The 24,635-nt window shown below is 45.9% G+C and overlaps 1 protein-coding gene across 6 annotated transcripts in view; it reads right to left on the bottom strand.

Moving 5' to 3' along the window:
- The window catches only part of IPPK (inositol-pentakisphosphate 2-kinase), a 77,287-nt gene that overhangs the window by 30,487 nt on the left and 22,165 nt on the right, over positions 1–24,635 (bottom strand). For 5 of the 6 annotated variants that reach the window (XR_005027069.2, XR_005027070.2, XM_057498438.1 and 2 more), the window contains 5 exons: positions 18,466–18,524; positions 18,086–18,158; positions 15,229–15,508; positions 13,424–13,574; positions 12,920–13,022 (listed from right to left, as the gene is read on the bottom strand). Coding sequence is in view for 4 of the 6 variants with exons in the window: in XM_057498438.1 (XP_057354421.1) it covers positions 12,920–13,022; positions 13,424–13,574; positions 15,229–15,508; positions 18,086–18,158; positions 18,466–18,524 (666 nt within the window). In the remaining 2 variants the exon portion in view is untranslated. The remainder of the gene's footprint in view (positions 1–12,919; positions 13,023–13,423; positions 13,575–15,228; positions 15,509–18,085; positions 18,159–18,465; positions 18,525–24,635) is intronic. The other variant, XM_057498437.1, reaches the window with a different exon arrangement.

Below are 24,635 nucleotides of genomic sequence, written 5' to 3'. Positions count from 1 at the left end.
GGAAGACAAAGATGCTTGGGTCTTTTCTGCCCAGGAAGGGTCATGACAATTCTGGAAGGTCAGCTGAAAGGCACCTGAACCAACCTCCAGAGTCATGGGGACAGTAACCTGGATGTGCCCCCTCTTCAAGTTACTACCCAAAGCGATGTACCTCAAGGCTGAGTGAGGAGCTGCAGCTCTGCTTCAAAGAGTTGTCACCAAATCCAAATTAAGATGACCCCAGCATCCTTGTGCGTCCCAGGCCCTGGCAGAAGCAAACCTAACATTCTCTCTAGAAGAAGGTATCATCCTATTATTTCCAAAACAACTGAACAAATAACAATTTCTGACACATAGCAGAAAAAATCCAGGCACAAAACAAGATGATATGAATGAAAACCAGCAAAAACCCAACAACTTACAACAGTAGAAAGAGAAGCAATTGGGCTCTGGCTGCTGGAGGTACCAGACACATGACCTGCTCTGCTGAAAGAACAGAAGATAAAATTGAGGAGACTGGAGACTCATCCTAGAACTAAAAAGTACAAAATCAGTATTGTGAATTCAACAGATAAATTTAACATCAGATTAGAAAAAGCTGAAGAGACTAAACTGGAAGATAGGTAAAAAGAAAAAACAAAAAATATACTTCAATGAAAGAAACACTCAACAAATTAGGGAGAGAAGGGAGCTTTTTCAACCTGACAAAAGATGTCTACAAAAAATGCAGCTAACATGTGGAGGGGGCACAGGGCGGGCTGTGCAACACAGAGAAGACAAGTAGTGATTCTACAGCATCTTACTACGCTGATGGGCAGTGACTGTAATGGGGTATGTGGGGGGGACTTGGTGAAGGGGGGAGCCTAGTAAACATAATGTTCTTCATGTAATTGCAGATCAATGATATTAAAAAAAATACCTTATGCATAATGTTGTTGTGAGATTAAATTAAACCGAAATGTGTAAAAAAAAAAAAGTGCAGCTAACATGATATATATAACAATGAAAGACTGGTGTCCCAGTAAGACCAGGAACAAAAGGCAGGGATGTTTGCTCTTGCCACTCCTATTCAACGTCGTACTAATGTCTAGCCAGGGATATTATGCAAGGAGAAGACATAAAAGATGTTCAAGTTTTTAAAGGAAGAAGTAAAACTATGTCTATCCACAGATGATCTTAGAGAGAATCCTAAGGAATTTACTAAAATCTATTAGAACTAATAAATTCAGCAAAGTTACAGAATACAAGATCAATATACAAAACCCAACTGTAGAGAGGGGCGGAAGATGGCGGCGTGAGTAGAGCAGCGGAAATCTCCCAAAACAACATATATCTATGAAAATATAACAAAGACAACCCTTCCTAGAATAAAGACCAGAGGACACAGGACAATATCCAGACCACATCCGCACCTGAGAGAACCCAGCGCCTCGCGAAGGGGTTAAGATACAAGCCCCGGCCCGGCGGGAGCCGAGCGCCCCTCCCCCCAGCTCCCGGCGGGAGAAGAGCAGGCAGAGCGGGAGGGAGACGGAGCCCAGGACTGCCGAACACCCAGCCCCAGCCATCCGGGCCAGAGTGCAGGGCGCTCAATACTAGGAAAACAGGGCAGTAAGAACAGTGAGGAGGCACTGGAGGCCAGGCGACAGAGGACATAAGAAAAGCTCGCGACCATTTTTTTTTGCTTTTTTGCTGTTTTGTTTTGGCGAGCGCTTTTTGGAAGTCTTAAAGGGATAGGGACCCCAATACTAGGGAAACAGGGCAGAAAGACGGGTGAGCAGAGGCCTGAGGCTGGCACCGGAGAATAAAGAAAAACGAACGACCACCTTTTTTTTTTTTAATTAAAAAAATTTTTTTTTTTTAATTAAAAAATTTTTTTTTCTTTTTTTTTCTTTTTTTTTTTTGTGGGCGTTGTTTTGTTTTGGCGGGTGCTTTTTGGAAGTCTTAAAGGGGCAGGGCGGGTCACTTAATCCAGAGGTAGGGAATCCGGGATCTCTGGGCACCCTAACCCCTGGGCTGCAGGGAGCAGGGAGGCCCCTTACGGAGATCAATAGCCTCCCAGCAGCTCCTGCTCCAACGCGACTCCACCACTTTGGAGTAGCTGCCCGCGCCAGGCCACGCCCACAGCAACAGCGGAGATTAACTCCATAGCAGCCGGGCAGGAAGCAGAAACCCTGTCTGCGCGCAGCTGCGCAGCACAAGCCACTAGAGGTCGCTGTTCTCCCAGGAGAGGAGGGCCACAAACCAACAAGAAAGGAAGTCCTTCCAGCCGTCACTCGTCCCAGTTCTGCAGACTATTCCTATCACCATGAAAAGGCAAAGCTACAGGCAGACAAAGATCACAGAGACAACACCAGAGAAGGAGACAGACCTAACCAGTCTTCCTGATAAAGAATTCAAAATAAGAATCATAAACATGCTGACAGAGATGCAGAGAAATACGCAAGAGAAATGGGATGAAGTCCGGAAGGAGATCACAGATGCCAGAAAGGAGATCGCAGAAATGAAACAAACTCTGGAAGGGTTTATAAGCAGAATGGATAGAATGCAAGAGGCCATTGATGGAATTGAAATCAGAGAACAGGAACGCATAGAAGCTGACATAGAGAGAGACAAAAGGATCTCCAGGAATGAAACAATATTAAGAGAACTGTGTGACCAATCCAAAAGGAACAATATCCGTATTATAGGGGTCCCAGAAGAAGAAGAGAGAGGAAAAGAGATGGAAAGTATCTTAGAAGAAATAATTGCTGAAAACTTCCCCACACTGGGGGAGGAAGTAATCGAACAGACCACGGAAATACACAGAACGCCCAACAGAAAGGATCCAAGAAGGGCAACACCAAGACACATAATAATTAAAATGGCAAAGATCAAGGACAAGGAAAGAGTGTTAAAGGCAGCTAGAGAAAAAAAGGTCACCTATAAAGGGAAACCCATCAGGCTAACGTCAGATTTCTCAACAGAAACCCTACAGGCCAGAAGAGAATGGCATGATATATTTAATACAATGAAACAGAAGGGCCTTGAACCAAGGATACTGTATCCAGCACGACTATCATTCAAATATGACGGTGGGATTAAACAATTCCCAGACAAACAAAAGCTGAGGGAATTTGCTTTCCACAAACCACCTCTACAGAACATCTTACAGGGACTGCTCTAGATGGGAGCACTCCTAGAAAGAGCACAGCACAAAACACCCAACATATGAAGAATCGAGGAGGAGGAACAAGAAGGGAGAGAAGAAAAGAATCTCCAGACAGTGTATATAACAGCTCAATAAGCGAGCTAAGTTAGGCAGTAAGATACTAAAGAGGCTAACCTTGAACCTTTGGTAACCACGAATTTAAAGCCTGCAATGGCAATAAGTACGTATCTTTCAATAGTCACCCTAAATGTTAATGGGTTGAATGCACCAATCAAAAGACACAGAGTAACAGAATGGATAAAAAAGCAAGACCCATCTATATGCTGCTTACAAGAAACTCACCTCAAACCCAAAGACATGTACAGACTAAAAGTCAAGGGATGGAAAAACATATTTCAAGCAAACAACAGTGAGAAGAAAGCAGGGGTTGCAGTACTAATATCAGACAAAATAGACTTCAAAACAAAGAAAGTAACAAGAGATAAAGAAGGACACTACATAATGATAAAGGGCTCAGTCAAACAAGAGGATATAACCATTCTAAATATATATGCACCCAACACAGGAGCACCAGCATATGTGAAACAAATACTAACAGAACTAAAGGGGGATATAGACTGCAATGCATTCATTCTAGGAGACTTCAACACACCACTCACCCCAAAGGATAGATCCACTGGGCAGAAAATAAGTAAGGACACGGAAGCACTGAACAACACAGTAGAGCAGATGGACCTAATAGACATCTATAGAACTCTACATCCAAAAGCAGCGGGATATACATTCTTCTCAAGTGCACATGGAACATTCTCCAGAATAGACCACATACTAGGCCACAAAAAGAGCCTCAGAAAATTCCAAAAGATTGAAATCCTACCAACCAACTTTTCAGACCACAAAGGCATAAAACTAGAAATAAACTGTACAAAGAAAGCAAAGAGGCTCACAAACACATGGAGGCTTAACAACACGCTCCTAAATAATCAATGGATCAATGACCAAATCAAAATGGAGATCCAGCAATATATGGAAACAAATGACAACAACAACACTAAGCCCCAACCTCTGTGGGACACAGCAAAAGCAGTCTTAAGAGGAAAGTATATAGCAATCCAAGCATATTTAAAAAAGGAAGAGCAATCCCAAATGAATGGTCTAATGTCACAAGTATCGAAATTGGAAAAAGAAGAACAGATGAGGCCTAAGGTCAGCAGAAGGAGGGACATAATAAAGATCAGAGAAGAAATAAATAAAATTGAGAAGAATAAAACAATAGCAAAAATCAACGAAACCAAGAGCTGGTTCTTCGAGAAAATAAACAAAATAGATAAGCCTCTAGCCAGACTTATTAAGAAGAAAAGAGAGTCAACACAAATCAACAGTATCAGAAACGAGAAAGGAAAAATCACGACGGACCCCACGGAAATGCAAAGAATTATTGGAGAATACTATGAAAACCTATATGCTAACAAGCTGGGAAACCTAGGAGAAATGGACAACTTCCTAGAAAAATATGACCTTCCAAGACTGACCCAGGAAGAAACAGAAAATCTAAACAGACCAATTACCAGCAACGAAATTGAAGCGGTAATCAAAAAACTACCAAAGAACAAAACCCCCGGGCCAGATGGATTTACCTCGGAATTTTATCAGACATACAGGGAAGACATAATACCCATTCTCCTTAAAGTTTTCCAAAAAATAGAGGAGGAGGGGATACTCCCAAACTCATTCTATGAAGCTAACATCACCCTAATACCAAAACCAGGCAAAGACCCCACCAAAAAAGAAAACTACAGACCAATATCCCTGATGAACGTAGATGCAAAAATACTCAACAAAATATTAGCAAACCGAATTCAAAAATACATCAAAAGGATCATACACCATGACCAAGTGGGATTCATCACAGGGATGCAAGGATGGTACAACATTCGAAAGTCCATCAACATCATCCACCACATCAACAAAAAGAAAGACAAAAACCACATGATCATCTCCATAGATGCTGAAAAAGCATTTGACAAAGTTCAACATCCATTCATGTTAAAAACTCTCAGCAAAATGGGAATAGAGGGCAAGTACCTCAACATAATAAAGGCCATGTATGATAAACCCACAGCCAACATTATATTGAACAGCGAGAAGCTGAAAGCATTTCCTCTGAGATCGGGAACTAGACAGGGATGCCCACTCTCTCCACTGTTATTTAACATAGTACTGGAGGACCTAGCTACGGCAATCAGACAAAATAAAGAAATACAAGGAATCCAGATTGGTAAAGAAGAAGTTAAAATGTCACTATTTGCAGATGACATGATACTGTACATAAAAAACCCTAAAGACTCCACCCCAAAACTACTAGAACTGATATCGGAATACAGCAAAGTTGCAGGATACAAAATCAACACACAGAAATCTGTGGCTTTCCTATATACTAACAATGAACCAACAGAAAGAGAAATCAGGAAAACAACTCCATTCACAATTGCATCAAAAAAAATAAAATACCTAGGAATAAACCTAACCAAAGAAGTGAAAGACTTATACTCTGAAAACTACAAGTCACTCTTAAGAGAAATTAAAGGGGACACTAACAGATGGAAACTCATCCCATGCTCGTGGCTAGGAAGAATTAATATCGTTAAAATGGCCATCCTGCCCAAAGCAATATACAGATTTGATGCAATCCCTATGAAACTACCAGCAACATTCTTCAATGAACTGGAACAAATAATTCAAAAATTCATATGGAAACACCAAAGACCCCGAATAGCCAAAGCAATCCTGAGAAAGAAGAATAAAGTAGGGGGGATCTCACTCCCCAACTTCAAGCTCTACTATAAAGCCATAGTAATCAAGACAATTTGGTACTGGCACAAGAGCAGAGCCACAGACCAATGGAACAGACTAGAGAATCCAGACATTAACCCAGACATATATGGTCAATTAATATTTGATAAAGGAGCCATGGACATACAATGGCGAAATGACAGTCTCTTCAACAGGTGGTGCTGGCAAAACTGGACAGCTACATGTAGGAGAATGAAACTGGACCATTGTCTAACCCCATATACAAAAGTAAACTCAAAATGGATCAAAGACCTGAATGTAAGCCATGAAACCATTAAACTCTTGGAAGAAAACATAGGCAAGAACCTCTTAGACATAAACATGAGTGACCTCTTCTTGAACATATCTCCCCGGGCAAGGAAAACAACAGCAAAAATGAGTAAGTGGGACTATATTAAGCTGAAAAGCTTCTGTACAGCAAAAGACACCATCAATAGAACAAGAAGGATCCCTACAGTATGGGAGAATATATTTGAAAATGACACATCCGATAAAGGCTTGACGTCCAGAATATATAAGGAGCTCACACGCCTCAACAAACAAAAAACAAATAACCCAATTAAAAAATGGGCAGAGGAACTGAACAGACAGTTCTCCAAAAAAGAAATACAGATGGCCAACAGACACATGAAAAGATGCTCCACATCGCTAATTATCAGAGAAATGCAAATTAAAACCACAATGAGGTATCACCTCACACCAGTAAGGATGGCTGCCATCCAAAAGACAAACAACAACAAATGTTGGCGAGGCTGTGGAGAAAGGGGAACCCTCCTACACTGCTGGTGGGAATGTAAGTTAGTTCAACCATTGTGGAAAGCAGTATGGAGGTACATCAAAATGCTCAAAACAGACTTACCATTTGACCCAGGAATTCCACTCCTAGGAATTTACCCTAAGAACGCAGCAATCAAGTTTGAGAAAGACAGATGCACCCCTATGTTTATTGCAGCACTATTTACAATAGCCAAGAATTGGAAGCAACCTAAATGTCCATCAATAGATGAATGGATAAAGAAGAGGTGGTACATATACACAATGGAATACTACTCAGCCATAAGAAAAGGGCAAATCCAACCATTTGCAGCAACATGGATGGAGCTGGAGGGTATTATGCTCAGTGAAACAAGCCAAATGGAGAAAGAGAAATACCAAATGATTTCACTTATCTGTGGAATATAAGAACAAAGAAAAAACTGAAGGAACAAAACAGCAGCAGAATCACAGAACTCAAGAATGGACTAACAGGTACCAAAGGGAAAGGGACTGGGGAGGATGGGTGGGTAGGGAGGGATAAGGGGGGGGAAGTAGGGGGGTATTAAGATTAACATGCATGGGGGGGTAGGAGAAAAGGGAGGGCTGTACAACACAGAGAAGGCAAGTAGTGATTCTACAACATTTTGCTATGCTGATGGTCAGTGACTGTAAAGGGGTTTATAGGGGAGACCTGGTATAGGGGAGAGCCTAGTAAACATAATATTCGTCATGTAAGTGTAGATTAGTGATACCAAAAACAAAGCAAAAAAAAAAAAAAGGGCAGTTCCTGTGTGGTAACCTCCAACGAGTTCTACACAAGGGTATAAAGGGCATATAAAAGTGTAGGCAAAGGGTCTGTTTGTGTTTATACAGAGGATCAAAGCCTAATTGGGCTACCCCGAAAATGAACTAAGATACGATATGAAAAAGAACTTCCAACATCAGCACTCTCTGGAAGACTCATGGCAGAAGATGATCATCAAAAAACCCCAACAAAGATCCACGCACTGCTACAGCTGTAGATGCACTCATCCCACCAGTTCCTGGACTTGCCATGGGAATGAAGGAGATATCTAAGCTGGCCTGTGCATACAGTAAAACAACAAATTTGACTGGATCTATACTGTTGGAACTCAACCAAGAATTTCGAGAAGTGCAAATTGTAGCGCTCCAAAGTCTTACAACTACAGACTATTTACTGTTAAAAGAACATATGGCATGTGAACAGCCCCCAGGAATGGGTTGTTTTAATTTGTCTGATTTCTCTCAGACTGTTCAAGTTCAGTTGGACAATATCCACCATATCATAGATAAGTTTTCACAAATGCCTAAGGTGCCTAACTGGTTTTCTTGGTTTCACTGGAGATGGCTGGTAATTACAGATATGCTTTGGTTATGTAACTATACTCCTATTATGTTAATGTGTGTGCGCAATTTAAGTAGTAGCTTAAAACCTATACATGCTGAAGTTACTCTACAAGAAGATATGTCAAAGAAATAATCAATCTTCCCATGTTTTCTTCCACCTGCTACTTCTATAGCTTTTCTTCTTCCTTCCTAATTACAACCCTTAAATAGAATTCGTGCCTCATATCAAATTTACCGAGTATCATAATTCTTCCAAGAGGTAAGACAAATGCTGGGCATAGAAGCTACAGGGCATAAATATGCAAAGAAGTAAAAAGCTAACCTTTTCAAACAATAAGGCTTCCCTCTCACTTACCAACTTCACATTTCCCTGTATGGCCCCGGAAGATGACTGGTTAGCCAGCGACGGGTAAGATTCCTCAAGGGAGGAACAACCTAAGACAGGCACAGTCGCAGGGGGGCCATCAGGTGAGAAATTGGGGATCAACAGAGGTGAGGCTTAGAACCTCACCCCCCGTTCTGAGAGAAATCTTCTGCATATGTGGATGTTTTATTGCCCTGGTCTAGCTTGGATTAACACACAGTCTACAGGCACACACCTGATCATCTACATGTGCTCTCTTACAACACTAAACTATGTTTTCTACCTTTATCTTGTATCTACCTACCACTTCAGCATTTTATTAAAAATAATAATAATAAAGAGAGAAATGTGGTATCCACATATAAATCAAGTATAAAAACCAAATGAGTATTCATATTTGAACTGACTGTTTTGAGTTCATAATGCATGAGCAAAACCGAAAGTTTCTGTGATGACTGCCCTTGTACTGTTCACTATGTAACTTATTCATTATGTAAGAATTTGTTCTCCATGTAAGAACTTGTTTGTTATGCCTCAGAAGATTGGAGACTGACGAAAATTAGGCTTGGGGTGGATTAATGATTGTGCATTGAGCATTGACTCCCCTATACAGAATTTTATTGTCGTTAACAACCATTTGATCAATAAATATGAGAGATGCCCTCACAAAAAAAAAAAAAAAAAAAAAAAGGACAGACTTCCAATGGTAAAATAAATAAGTAACCGGGATGTAATGTATAGCATAAGGAATATAGTCAAGATATTGTAACAGCTTGGTAGGGTGATAGCTGGAACCTAGAATTATGTATATAAATGTTCTACCACTGTGTTGTACACTTGAAACTAATGTAATGTAATACTGTGCGTCAACTACCCTTCAATAAAAAATAATTATTTAAAAAAAAAAATGATAGCATTTTGGATATGTTGGTTTAAATAAACTATGTAAAAATTAAAAAAAAAAAAAAAACCCAACTGTATTTCTATATACTTGCAATAATAAATCTGAAAATGGAAGAAAACTCCATTTATAACAGCATCAAAAAGTACAAAACATTCAAGAATAAACTTAAAGTAGAAAATATATTCTCTGAACACTGTACAAGGCTACTGAAAGAACAAAGATCTAGATAAATGGAAAAGTACCCCAAGTTAATAAATTGAAAAACTTAACAACTTTTAAGATGGCCAAACTACCCAAAGTGATCTACAAATTCACCATAATCCTCATCACAATCCCAGCTGCCTTTGCAGGAATTGGCAAGATGATTCTAAAACTTATGTGGAATTACAAGGGGCTCCCAACAGCCAAAACAATCTTGAAAAAGAACAACAAAGTTGGAGAACTTAGACTTTCCAATTTCAAAACTTGCTGAAAAAACAAGAGTAATCAAGACATGGTAGAGCACAAGTACAGACACACAGATCAGTGGAACACAACTAAGCACCCAGAAATAAGCCCACACAGTGATGGCCAACTGACCTTCCACCAGGGCGCCAAGACCAGTCAATGGTGAAAAGTACTTTCCTCAACAAATGGGTTTCCACAGGCAAAGAAGGAAGTTGGGCCCCTACCTCAAATACCATGCAGTAATTAACTGAAAATGGATCAAAGAATTAAATGTAAAAGCTGAAATTTTAAAATTCTTAGAACGAGAAAATATTTATGACCTTGGATTTAGCTTTGAATTCTTAGATACGACACCAAAAACATGAACAACAAAAGAAAGAAAAATTGGACCTCACAAAAATCAAAAACATTTTTGCATCAAAGGACATTATCAAAAAGTGAAAAAGACATCTGAAAAAAATGGAAGAAAATATCTACAAGTCATACACCTGTTAGGGGCCCACTGTCCACAACATACACAATGCTTAGAACTCAACAGGACAAGTAGGATAATTAAAAAGTGGTCAAAGGATATGAATAGATATTTCTCTAAAGAAGGAATACAGGTGGGCAACAAGCACATGAAAAATGCTTTCAGTCATTAGGGGAATGCAAATCAAAGTCAATGAGATACCACTTCACACCCACTAGGATGGCCAAAGCCACAAGGACAGGTAAGTACTGTGGAAGACAAGGAGACACCAAACATGAAATGATGCAGACACTTTGGAAAATAGTCTGGCAGCAGTTCCTCCAAAAGTTAAACATCAGTTACCATTTGACCCAGCAATTCCACTCCTAGGTATTACCCAAGAAAACATGTCCACACAAAAATTTGTACACAAATATTTATAGCAGCATTATTCATAATAGCCAAAAAGGAAACCCAAATCTAATAAGCTGTACCACATGCCAGACCATAACTGCAAGTAAGCTGGGAGAGAAACAGGGCAGGATATTAGGTCAGACTTTAAATACACCCATTCAAACTGAACCAGTGTTCACTGAACCAACAGAGCAAAACATGGGGTGTAAAACCTCACGCGCAGAAGTGAACGGAAGTCGGCAAACTGCTGGTGGGGCCGAGTCCAGCCTGCCCAGTCTTTGTACATGTTTCTCTGGGACACAGTGCGCCTGTCTGCTGCTGGTGGCTGTCTGGGGTTGTGACGGCAGAGGAAGCAGGTGCCGGCAGACCTCTGTGGGAGGGTATGCCAACTCACCCTGCTGCACAGCCTGGATGGCAGAAGCCAGAGCCACTCAGGGCTGCAAACACCAGCTCAAAACAGACACATCCCCTCCTGTTATCAGATGCACAGGCCCAATAAGATAAATACTATTCACAAAGGAACTCCAATAATCCTTGGCTCATTCTTGGCCTGCTCCCCAGCTTCACTTCACCACCCTCCTCAGACCCCAACTACTAGAACCTGACTCCCTACAACAAAGAGGTAAGCCCAGCATTCCAACCAGGAAACCTCAAGGCATACCGCCTTAAGTGTGGGCTGGCACACTCCACATAAAATGTGGACATCCCTCAAATGGCACACATGTGATCCTCTTCACTTCCTCTTCCCTCCTTCCTCTTCCATCCTTCCCTTCACATCCTCTTCACCTCCTCCAGAGCCCACAGCAACCACTCATCTTGGTCCTGTGGGGGCGTCCCACACACCCTGGGCTGTGACCTGGGGCTGGCTGTCATCCCCAAGCTCCCCGGAGTGTCTGGCCCATGGAGCCTATTCCAGGACACCTGTTGGCAGACACAGGCAGGTGTGGCTTCCAGCTGACAAGACGGGGCTGCAGACAGTCCCAGGCGCATCTGAGCAGGCCTCCCTGCCCGTCTCTGTGCGATGCTGGCTGTGGGTGTGTAGAAAGCCACTGCACAGCCCACCCACCACACACAGAGTATCCGTGTTGTCCCAGCAAACTTATCTTAGTCATTCTGGAACCATGTAATGATTGCTTCAATCTCTAACAAAATCATGCTACACATGAATGAGACCAAAAAAAAAAAAAAAATTAATCCAGCCTTCCTTAGAAATTTTGAATATAGAAATATACATAAAAGGAGTAAAGTCCCATGTTTCTTCTATTGAAGAAGCACTGCTGTGACTTACCCCTGAACCAATGCCCCCCAGGGCACACGGCACAGGTCAGAGACTGCACACACCTTCTCTCACCACCTGCACCGTTTCCCCACGGCCCACTTCAGCGGGGCCCTCAGGGTACTGGTCCCAGAAAACCCAGCAGCTGCAGGAGGTGAGCAGCCAACCTGGGCCAGAGATGACAGGATCTGGCCACCAGGACCCAGACACGAGGGCCCAGCGGGTGGGCCCAAGGTTCAGTGTCCTGCCTTTCATCCCTGTACTCTGTCTACAGGGTCCCTTGGACTGCATCAGCAGCCAGCAAACCTTTGACAGCCCAGTGAAGCCTGGGGATGATTTTTTTAGATGCATAAAATCAAGAAGAGTGACCCTGTCAAATACCAAAATATTTTTAAAAACAAATTACATAGTATTAGTAGTACTATGTAATAAAACCCCAGGGGTGATGGATATGCAGGCTTCGTGAGTGGCTCGGTCATGGCTCGGTCATGACTGTGTGTCATGAAAAGACCTGCTCTCTCCCAGAGGCCAAGTGGAGGTCCTGCTGACCATGTCTGTGACAGATGGGCCACTAATTCCAATTAGAAGAATGGAAACAAAGATGTGCATTTTCTCCTGTCCAAGCTCACAGAACCAGAAGGAACAGGAAGAGGCCCTGCCCTGAGAATCTCCCAGGCTGACCCTCGGCCTGAGTTCTGGGGAAGGGAGCACACAGCCGTGGTGGGAGAGTGATGTGTGGAAGAGTGGCCCTGGACCCTGGCATGGGAGAGAGTCATCCCTAGGAGCTCAGGTTATGTAGCCACACCTGCCCAGCCCATCAGGGAGCGCCGGCTAGGCTTGTTTGTCCCTGGCTTCTCTGCTGTAGCTGTCAGGGTAAGCAGTGAGATGACACCATTTGAGAAAGCCCGGAGTCCAGCTCAGAGCCTTGGGCTGCAGCAGGTCCCAGAAGGGTGCCCCACCTTCGTCAGCGCAAAGGCCAGGGTCCCATCATCCTCGGTGGAAAGGTCAAGTAGCTTCTGGTAGAATGCTCCATCATACGGCCCGTCTATTTGCAGCGCTTTTCTGGAGGGGGAGCACAGAAGACAGGATGGCAGAGCTGCCTGGAGCCCATTGTTTAAATGCTGGCACCTACACCACATCTGAGGGGCCCACCTCCTCCTGACACTAAACTCGGCCCTGGGTGTCAGGGTTAAAATAAGACTTGCAAGACCTGACCCCTGGCAGCATGTCTCCCATTTGGGGTCAGGCCCAGGGACGAAGGAAGGGCAGGGCCAGGGAGGCTGACAGCACGGAGCGGCACTGCCCCCTGCAGGCTCAGCCAATGCAAGACGGGGCTGCTGGCACAGGCAGGTTTCCAGAGCAGCCTGCCTTGCTTCTCTAGAAATCAGAAGTGAACTCAGGGCTGAGAGGCTCTGAACCCCACCAGGCTGGCGTCGGGGGCAGGACGCCATGCCGGGCCTCACCTCTCCTCCGGAAATTCCTCCAGGTACTGCTCCACCCGCCGGTACAGAGGGTAGAGGCCCTCGATGTCCAGCATGTCCAACATCTGCACCTGGAGGGTTTTGTACAGAAGACAGTCCTTCGGTAACCCCGAGTGCTCCGGGGGGTTTTTTCCTACCAAGAACATCAGGGAGAATGAGGTTACTGTCAGGATGAAGAAGGTGTGTAGGCCACACCCGCCTCACGGAGGTGTTGGGCCTGCAAGTCGCTCTGTGCCTTTTACTCCTGCAGCTTCCATCCCACCAGCCCAGACCAAGTGGAGAGATGGCCCTGTTTTAATAACAAGGCACAAAACCTAAACGACCATGCCAACGCCTCCCAGGTCTGTACGGCCACGCCTGTGGAGCCCAGAGGCACCCCACACCAGGGTGGGCAGCACAGCATGGAGCTGCTCTTGCAGAGACTCTCTACACACCCATTCTCAGGTTCCTGCTGTGACCGGGGCTGGGGGGCTGGGGAGATAGGGGTCCCAGCCCACTCCCATTTAAGGGGCAGCCATGGCCATGTGCAGTCGTGTGCTCTGACCACTGACCTCCCACTGCTGGCAGGGTATGTGTGGCCACTAGAGAAAGAGTAAAAGTGCACAGGCCCAGCTGGAGGGGATTTGTTAAACAAGAGGCCACCCACACAGTGGATACCTACCTCGTGGCCAATAAAAGTCCAAAAACACATTTGCTGATGTAGATACAGATTTGTGCTAACTAGGCAAAAACAGTAGGTTACAGAATGGCAAGCGGATCATGATCTTGTATTAAGAATGGAGGTCCCACGGGTCATGCATGCATGCCTGGGAAGGTCTGGAGGACCCACAATACAGCAACCAGTGTCCATCGTGTCCCCCCAGCAGGCTGCCTCTGCTTACGGGAAGAGGCACCCAATGTGGGCATAACCTCACCAGAACTTTCTGAAATGATCAGTTTCACTCTGGCACCAGAGAAAAACCCACAGAATTCATTTGTGCTAAGAAAAACCGGGCCTGGGGGACAGGTCTAGGGAGAATTGCACCTGGACAATCACGCAGCATAAACAACAGGCCTACAAAACACAGGAGCAGGGCTGTCTTCCCTATCCTTCATCATATCCCCATGGCCATCTGCAGGGGGTCCTCAGAGACCACAGGCATCTGCAGCCCAAACCCAGAATAGACTGAGCCTCCCTAGTCAACCCCCAAAATAAGTTAATAGATGTGGCTCCATATGCCACAGACCTGAGTGTGTGGTGGGGCTGCCAGTGGGCAACCACGTGACCCGTGAGCAGTCACAGAAAAAGCCCAAACCAGACATTGGGCCACTTCCAAGCCTGACAGCCACCAAGTCACAGCCAGCCCTCCGGCAAGCCTGAGGATGTAGCCACACGCCTGTGGTCATGCCTGTTTGCAAACTGCCACCTGCTGGGCCACCCTGGCTGGCCCCCAGGGGCCTCACGCTGGAGGACTCCAACGTTCTAGGTTTCAGTTCTCCACCTAAGGACCAGGCCAAGGACAACCCCCAGGGTGGCAATGAGGAGAGGGGACCAATGGCAAGAGCACACAGCGCCCCATGGAGGTCACACAGACCCTAGGCACTGCTGGGGGAAAGCCCCATGCCCAACCATGAGCCATCATTTAGAAACCCAGATAAAAAGGCGTGAAGGGATCTCCCCTCCCAAGGCTGACAGCAGCAGGTCCAGCACTGGGAGCCCCAAGGCACCCAGGCTGCTCCCACAGAAGCTCTGCGAGGCCTGGCAGGACATGCCATAGGCTCTACCACCCCAGCCCAGCCTGGCCTACCTTGGCACTGCAGGCTTCTGCTGAAAGGGCTGGCCTCACAGACGTGTGGGCCCCGGGGGCTCGGCCCCCGCCGCAGCACACCTGCCCTGCCCCTGTCCGAGCCACTCAGCAGCACCCGCGTGATGACGCGCACCAGCTCCCGGATCACAGCCCGTGTACAGTGGGGCCCGCTGGCCAGGCCATTGGATGGGAAGAAGAACGGCTTCAGATGGTGGGCCAGCTCGCTCCAATCAGCCACAGGGCTGCACACGTCTCTGCAGCCATAAATCAGCTCACCATTCTTCAGGCAGGAGAGAGACAGGGAAGTCACCTCCAACAGGCTGCTGGAAGCCCGCTGCTCACCCACAGGCAGGCAGAGGGGCCCTGACGCTCACCGTGCCTGCTGCACTCTCCAGGGATGCCACCCACCAAGAGGCAAAGCCCGTGGAAATGTGAAAAGAAGGAAAGTTCTCAGAAACCTTCAGTGCAGAACACAGCACATTGGGCTCGGGGCAAACTGGCCCAAGGCTCCCCAGCACCCCGCCCATTCCTCAAGGGGCCGCAGGACATGGTGCTGAGGGACCGACCGCATCAGTCTGACCCTGAGCAGGCAACCTCGGCCAGTGTGGAGCTCTGCCGGCCGCCAACACCAAGAGGGCCTCTGTCCTTGCAGGCAGGTTCCTGCCAGTGGAGGTGAGGCCACCAGCATCACTAGGGCCTCCTAAACCCAAGTCCAGCAAAGAAACACCCTCCAACACCCACATTCCCAGGGCTGCGGGCAGCAGCACCCAGTGGGCACAGCTCTGATTTTTACCAGGGCATGTGTGTCTGGGGGAGACCCACAGCCCTGGGCAGCAGCTGACCCCAGGGGAGGGATAGCCCTCAAGGACCCTCATGCCTTGACACACAGCATAGTTCCCCCCACACCAGAGGTCTGGTCTGCGTGACCAACAGAACAGAGCGGAGCAACAGCACATCCTGCAAGGTTAAGTTAAAAGGTGCTGTGGCCGTGCTGAGCAGCCTGAGGGAGCCCACGAGGCCAGCAACTAAGGCCTCCTGCCAATGGCCATGGGGGCGCCATCCAGGAGCAGCTCCTGGCCCCCACAGGCCTTCAGTGTGAACACCGCCTCCAGAGGGAGCAGGAGCCAGGCCACAGGAGGTGACATGGCAGCTGTCATGCAGAATAGGTAATACCCAGGACGGTCCTGCTTTGCCCCCAGAGGCAGGTGGGAGTCAGTGCATTACAACAAGACGGGGACAGAGTGCCCCTCCTCAGGGAGGGCCTGGGATCCCTGGCAGAGCTCACAAACGTGGGTGTGCAGGAGAAGCCACGAGGAGACACTGACCCTGAGGGAGCGTCACAGTTTTGGGGTGTGCCCAGCAAGGCCAGCACCTCAGGCTGCAGCCAGGAGGTGGGGCCAGGGCTCCACTAGTGGGAGTGAGCCCTGGACAAAGGGAGGCCTCCTCTCCCAGCGTCTAGAGTCCAGGTAGACAGGCATTCAAAGGTCTGGTACATTCAGTTGGAGAGCCATCATCCCAAGCTCCACGGCCACCCCACATGTGTCTCGTGAGCACCACTAGGCAGATAAGAAGGGTCCATCAGCACAAAGTGGCACGATGTGACCCAGAAAGTCTCAGCCTACCAGAGCCTCAGACCAGGCCTACCGGCCAGCGGGTAACACTCCCCAGGGCACCGCCTGCACAGGCATCGCCAAGCCACTTGTCAGCCTCCAGATTGCTCCCGGCCTTTTCTCATGCTGGTGGCAACACAGCGGCAGGCATCCAGGCCTATCAGTCTCGAGGGACAGGGCAGCCCAGCCAGCGGACCCAGACTCATCCCCCATCTTCCAAACAGGGTTCAGTTGGGACAAAACACCAGCCTCACTCTAGGTTCCAAATAAATCCCCAGAGAAAACGGAATCTATCTTAAGGATTTAAATATAAAATCCTAAAGTCTTTATATGAATTAAAAATAAAAAGTGACTTTGAAACACATCCTCCTTTTCTAGATTCAGGAAGTAGAGACAAATGGGGTAAGCCAGTCAAAACCAGGCTCCCCCCTCTCTGAGGGGCCCAGTGTGCAGGGCAGGCCCACCCCACGGGGCAGGATGTACTGCTCAAGGCTGTCCAGGCTCCGCCCCTTGGTGTCCACACCAGTCCAGGCCTGGAGCCTGTTGCAAACTCACACTGTCACACTTCAAGGGGACAGCACAGGAGCTGAACCAAGCAGGGGCGTGGAGGAGGATGACGAGGACCTCGGGGCACATGTCCGACACAGACCAGGCCTGCTCTCCTCTCCCCACACTCTCTGCCATGCCTCCCCCAACACACCCAACTCGGTCACAGCAGGCAGGCCGGGCAACCACAGGCTCAGCAGCCAGTCAGGGTGCCAGCCATAGCGGCAATGAGGCAGCCAAAGATGCCCGTGCCGGATGGCAATGCTTCCTGTGCGGATCCCTTCCAGCAGCCAGGATGCCGAGGAACGGCACCAGGGACTGTTGAGAACTTGCTCACTGACAGAGATCTTTCAAATATAGCAAAAGCACACCCTCCAGACCTCCTGCCTCAACTGCACAGGCCACCAGGATGCAGCCTGACACCTTCAGGGACCTCCGCACCCAGAACCAGAGTCAGCCGCCAAGGGAGCCCCCCAGACCCCCCAGTGGCCAGGGACATGATACCACACACCCCAGGGTACAGGCCGCTGTCCTGTGGAGTGGGGCTTGGAAAAAGGACCCAAAGGGCTTGCCAAGGCGGCCCGTCTGCGACATCCTTGTCCATGAGGTCACAGAGCCCCGTCAGAACCAGAGGTGTGTGGGCATGTTCAGACACCTGCCAGCCCCACCCCAAAAGTGTGGTGAACCAGAACAACTCTTACCTTAAATATCTTCAAGTTGTTCTGTGCCTCCTGCAACAAGCTTTTCAGGGCAAAGTGCATTCTCTGTTTGTTTCTAGAGGGGAAGTGTTATTGACAGAATCACAGGTAGTCTTTGCAGTCACCTGCCCATGGCTCAGAGGAAGTGCCTGGGAGTGGCCCCATGAGGTCCCTGAGCTTCATGGCTTAAGGAGCCACATTCTCCCCAGCCTCCTCACAGACGCCCCCAGTCCCACCTGCCCTCCACCCACAGAGAACCTGCAGGAACCTATGGCAAGAACCCTGACAGTCTGTGGATAAGCAGCCCCCACTCACAGATCACCTCCACCACCCCCATCTACAGGGAAGGCAGCTCTAGAGACAAAGGAGCAGGGCTCTCTTACCCTGAGTAGAGATCGAGGGGACAGTATTTACTTATCTGCTGCCACTTCCCAGTCGCCACCTGTTAAGAAACCACCCGGTGGTGTCAATGACTTGCTTTGGGCAGCACAGGGCAACTCCAGCTCACAGGACAGCCAGAGTGACTGTGAGGTGACGGGTGGTCCAGCAAATGCTGGGCCCTCTGAGTGCACATCACCAGCAGGGAGGGTGGGTGTCTGGCTCCGACCCCAGGAGACCTTGGCCCTCCTGAGAGCCTCATGCATCTGCTCCCCCATGGGAGCAGGAAAGCAGCTCCCTTCAAAATGATGTGGTTGAATTCTGGTAATCAGATGAACAAATCTTTAAAACTACAATATCCAGGAAGGGGAAAGTGTGGCTAACAAGTAATTTCATGTTGGTGAGAAGATAAATTGGCACAACCTTTTTGAAAGGCAACTTGCTGGTTTCCATCAAAATTTTACATGTAAGTGTCCCCTGACTGGGTACATCGATGAGGAAGGAGCAAGGCAAGGCCGTTCACCGCAGCCTGACCGCAGGAGCGAGCTCTGGAACCCACCGTGTGAAGCACAGCATGCCCACTCTCATGGACACTGCTCTCCAGGACTAGGGAGGCCACGTGCCGAATGAATGAAGGATATGCAGCCATGAATGGAAAGAGCTGAGCTAGAAATCACAGAGTCTGATCCAAGGGGAAAAGCAGAACTGAAAATGATGTCACTTTTGCTCAAAAAACTAAACACAAACATACATGGTACATGTATGTATGCAAACATGAGCTGGAAAAGCCTTGAAGGACATACAACCAACAGTCCTCTAGCTCTATTTAAGTGAAAGAAGCAAAGAGCAGAACAATTACATATGGTAAGAATGCTTCGCACATGGGCACATCTCAGACCACAGGGAAGGGTATTGCCTTGTGCCCACTTGGCCAACATGTATGTGGTGGTGGCACAGGAAGAAGCCAGGAAGGATATAAAAATGGACATGTTATCTCATGCAGGCCAGTGACCTAATGCATATGGTTCCATATTTTATCAGTTAAACAAGCAGATGTTGCTTCATAATAAAAGCAGTTTTTAAAAACCCATTAAGTATGTTGAAAATGGCTGGTGACCATGGAAACTGTCTTTTAACAGCAGATGGCTCACAGACCTTTTGCCCCTAAGGACCTACAAGGTTACAGAACCTCCTCCACTGTATCTCAGCAATGAGAAAATGGGGAAACTTGTCAGAATCAAAATTTCCAAAACTCAAAAATTAACCAAAGGCTGACAACAATCTGGGGAGGATTTACTCAAGAAAACAGCCAAATCTAAGTAAGAAAAGCAAGCTTCATGGCACTTTTAAAGCCATTCCCACTTCCTCTCCAAGGGGACCCTGAAAACCAACAAACTCACTCATGGCAAAAGCAGAAGCCTGGCAGCTGCCAGAGGGAACCTGGGAGGGCTTTCCAAAGCCTCTTTCCCAGAGAATGGTTATATCTGACTTTCTTTGCTTCCCATCTTCACTGACCAAACTCCAAGCTTACCAGGTGACAAAGGGGTATTCCCCACCCAGGAGCATTTGTGAAAAAGTAACCAGAGGCAATTGTTTAACTTCATGGCTGCCTGAGATACTGAATAACAATTGTGGCAAACAATAGACCAACTCAGAGCCAAACAGAAAAGGCTGAGGAATGAGAGGTACACAAGGCTCTGAAAAGCTCCAGCATATCCTGGGCATCCAGAAGGAATTTCAGACTTGCTAGACAAAGACCTTAAATCAAATACGTTAAGTATCCATAGAGCAAAAGGAAACAAAGGACAAAAAACTGAGGGAAACGGGAAAGCAATGTCAAGAGAGCACCAACAGACAGAAATTACTAAAAGGTACCAAACAGATTTCATTCCTCCAGGGAGGAACCAAGATGGCAGCATGAGTAGAGCAGCAGAAACCTCCTCCCAAAACCATATATATTTTTGAAAATACAACAAATACAACTATTCCTAAAAGAGAGACCAGAAGATACAGGACAACAGCCAGGCTACATCTATACCTGGAGAACCCAGCACCTCGCAAAGGGGGTAAGATACAAGCCACAGCCTGGCGGGACCCGAGCGACACCCCTACCCTAGCTCCTGGCGGGAGGAGAGGAGTCAGAGCAGGGAGGGAGAGGGAGCCCAGGACTGCTAAATACTCAGCCCTAGCCATCTGCACCAGAGCACAGACACACATTGCATGGTGTGCTGGATATTAGGAAAACGGAATAGCAAAACCTGTGAGTGGATCCCTGCAGCCAGCGCCCCTGGGACAAAGAAAAGTGAGCGCTTTTTGAAAGTCTTAAAGGGACAGGGGCCTCACAGCTGGATGGAAGCATCCTGGAACACTCAGCACAGCAGCTGGGAACTCCAGGCACCCTAACCCCTGGGAGGCAGCGCAGGTCTGAAGCCTCTCACAGCGATAAACAGCTTCCTGTCCATTCACCCTCCAGTGCAGCTCCGCCATAGCAGGGGAGCATTCTGAGAGCAGCTGCACCAACTGCAACCGCCCAGAGCCTCCTCCACAGCCACCTGGGCCAGACCCAGAGACCCCGTCAGTGTGCAGCTGCCCAGCACAAGCCACTAGGGGTCTCTGTTCTCGCAGGAAAGGAAGGTGACTAGCAAGCAAGAAGAGACTTTGTTCTCCCAGCTGACACACATGCCAACTGCCCACGACTACCTCTATCGCCATGAAAAGGAAGCAGAATTTGAACCAGTCAAGAATAATCCAGACAACCCCCAAGAGGGAGCCTGGGGAGATAGATTTAACCAATCTCCCTGAAAAAGAATTCAAAATAAAGGTCATAACCATGCTGATGGAGCTGCAGAGAAATATGGAAGAGCTAACAGATAAAGTTGGGAGGGAGAATATAAAAATAAAACAATCTCTGGAAGGACTTAAGAACAGACTGGATGAGGTGCAAGAGGCCATTAATGGAACAGAAATCAGAGAACAGGAACGCAGAGAAGCTGACGAATAGAGAGATAAAAGGATCTCCAGGAATGAATGAATACTAAGAGAACTGTGTGACCAATCCAAACAGAACAATATTCGCATTATACGGGTACCAGAAGAAGAAGAGAGAGAAGGGATAGAAAGTATCTTTGAAGAAATAAAAGAAAACTTCCCGAAACTGGGGGAGGAAATAGTCTCTCAGATCACGGAAGCCCACAGAACTCCCAATACAAAGGACCCAAGGAGGACAACACCAAGACACATAATAATTAAAATGACAAAGATCAAGAACAAGGACAGAGTATTAAAGGCAGCCAGAGAGAGAAAAAAGGTCACCTACAAAGGAAAACCCATCAGACTATCAACAGACTTCTCAACAGAAACCTTACTGGCCAGAAGAGAATGGCATGATATATTTAATGCAATGAAACAAAAGGGCCTTGAACCAAGAATACTGTATCCAGAATGATGATCATTTAAATATGAAGGAGGAATTAAACAATTCCCAGACAAGCAAAAGTTGAGGGAATTTGCCTCCCACAAACCACCTCTACAGGGTATTTCAGAGAGACTGCTCTAGATGGAAGCACTCCTAAGGCTAAATAGATGTCACCAGAGAAAATAAAATCACAGCAAAGAAAGTAGACCAACCAAATTGTGGGCTCAAAATATCATGACTCAACTGTTCTTCTCTATTAATCAGTGATGATGAATGTAGTGTGTGCCTTAAAAGAATGCTGTATCTTAACCAAGGCCAGTTCCCGCAACATAATTATCTCCCATATTGTGTTGTGCTGGGGAACGTTGCAGATGGAGCTGTGCATTGAGATCACAACGAGCCAATGGTTGTATGCATGAGATCACCAACTGTCCTTGGATGTATTTGTGTGACTAATAAATATGAGAGGTGACCTCTCAGCACCACTCTTGAGCTGGTAGGCCTTGAGCCCCCTAGCTGGCCTACTCAAGTCTTCGATATCTCATCATGTCGCCTCCTTTATCTGCGGGTTGGAGATGGGAAAGAAGCCAATAGAAATACTAACTAAAAGCAAAAAATAAAATCAACTAACTACACACAAAAGAAGTCAAAGGAAACACAAAAGAGCACAGAATAAAACACCTAACATATAAATAATGGAGGGGGAGGAATAAGAAGGGAGAGAAAGATTCATCAGACTATGTTTATAATTGCTCAATAAGTGAGTTAAGTTAGACAGTTAGATATTAAAGAAGCTACCCTTGAACCTTTGGTAACCACGTATCTAAAGGGCAATAAGTACATAGCTTTCAATAATAACCCTAAATGTAAACGGACTGAATACACCAATAAAAAGACACAGAGTAACACAATGGATAAAAAAGCAAGACCCATCTATATGCTGCTTACAAGACACTCACCTCAAACACAAAGACATGCACATATTAGAAGTCAAGGGATGGAAAAAGATATTTCATGCAAACAATAGGGAGAAAAAACCAGGTGTTGCAGTACTACTATCAGAAAAAATAGACTTCAAAACAAAGAAAGTAACAAGAGATAAACAAGGACATTACATAATGATCAAGGTGGCAGTCCAACAAGAGGATATAACTGTTATAAATAGATATGCACCCAATACAGGAGCAACAACATATGTGAAGCAAATACTAATAGAATTAAAGGAGGAAATAGAATGCAATGCATTCATTTTAGGAGACTTCAACACACCACTCACTCCAAAGGATAGATCCAACAGAGAGAAAATAAGTAAGGACACAGAGACACTGAACAACACAATAGAACAAATGGACCTAAGAGACATCTACAGAACTCTACATCCAAAAGCAACAGGATACACATTCTTCTCAAGGGCACATGGAACATTCGCCAGAATAGACCACATACTAGGCCACAAAAAAAGCCTCAGTAAATTCAAAAAGATTGACATTCTACCAACCAACTTTTCAGACCACAAAGATATAAAATAAATTGTACAAAGAAAGCAAAAAGGCTCACAAACACATGGAGGCTTAACAACATGCTCCTAAATAATCAATGGATCAATGACCAAATTAAAATAGAGATCAAGCAATATATGGAGACAAATGACAAAAACAACACAAAGTGCCAACTTCTGTGGGACGCAGCAAAAGTTGTTCTAAGAGGAAAGTATATAGCAATCCAGGCCTATTTAAAGAAGAAAGAACAATCCCAAATGAATAGTCTAAAGTCACAATTATCAAAATTGGAAAAAGAAGAACAAATGAGGCCTAAAGTCAGCAGCAGGAGGGACATAATAAACATCAGAGGAGAAATAAATAAAATTGAGAAGAATGAAACAATAGAAGAAATCAATGAAACCAAGAGCTAGTTCCTTGAGAAAATAAACAAAATAGATAAGCCCCTAGCCAGTCTTACTAAGAGAAAAAGAGAATCAACACACATCAACAGAATCAGAAACGAGAAAGGAAAAATCACGACGGACCCCACAGAAATACAAAGAATTATTAGAGAATACCATGAAAATCTATATGCTAACAAGCTGGAAAACCTAGAAGAAATGGACAACTTCTTAGAAAAATACAACCTTCCAAGACAGACCAAGGAAGAAACAGAAAATCTAAAGAAACCAATTACTAGCAAAGAAATTGAAGCGGTAATAAAAAAACTACCCAAGAGCAAAACCCACGGTCAGATGGATATACCGTGGAATTTTATCATACATACAGAGAAGACATAATACCCATTCTCTTTAAAGTTTTCCAAAAAATAGAAGAGGAGGGAATACTCCCAAACTCATTCTATGAAGCCAACATCACCCTAATACAAAAACCAAGCAAAGACCACACTAAAAAAGAAAATTACAGACCAATATCACTGATGAACATAGATGCAAAAATACTCAAAAAAATATTAGCAAGCCAAATTCAAAAATACATCAAGAGGATCACACACCATAACCAAGTGGGATTCATCTCAGGGATGCAAGGATGGTACAACATTCAAAAATCCATCAACATTATCCACCACATCAACAAAAAGAAAGACAAAAACCACATGATCATCTCCATAGGTGCTGAAAAAGCATTCGACAAAATTCAACATGCATTCATGATAAAAACTCTCAACAAAATGGGCAGAGAGCGCAAGTACCTCAACATAATAAAGGCCATATATGAAAAACCCACAGCCAGCATCATACTGAACAGCGAGAAGCTG

Source organism: Manis pentadactyla, chromosome 3 (assembly GCF_030020395.1).
Source record: "Manis pentadactyla isolate mManPen7 chromosome 3, mManPen7.hap1, whole genome shotgun sequence".
NCBI lineage: Eukaryota > Metazoa > Chordata > Mammalia > Pholidota > Manidae > Manis > Manis pentadactyla.
Note: the sequence above shows the minus strand (reverse complement) of the source record. Positions and strands in the feature narration are given on the sequence as shown.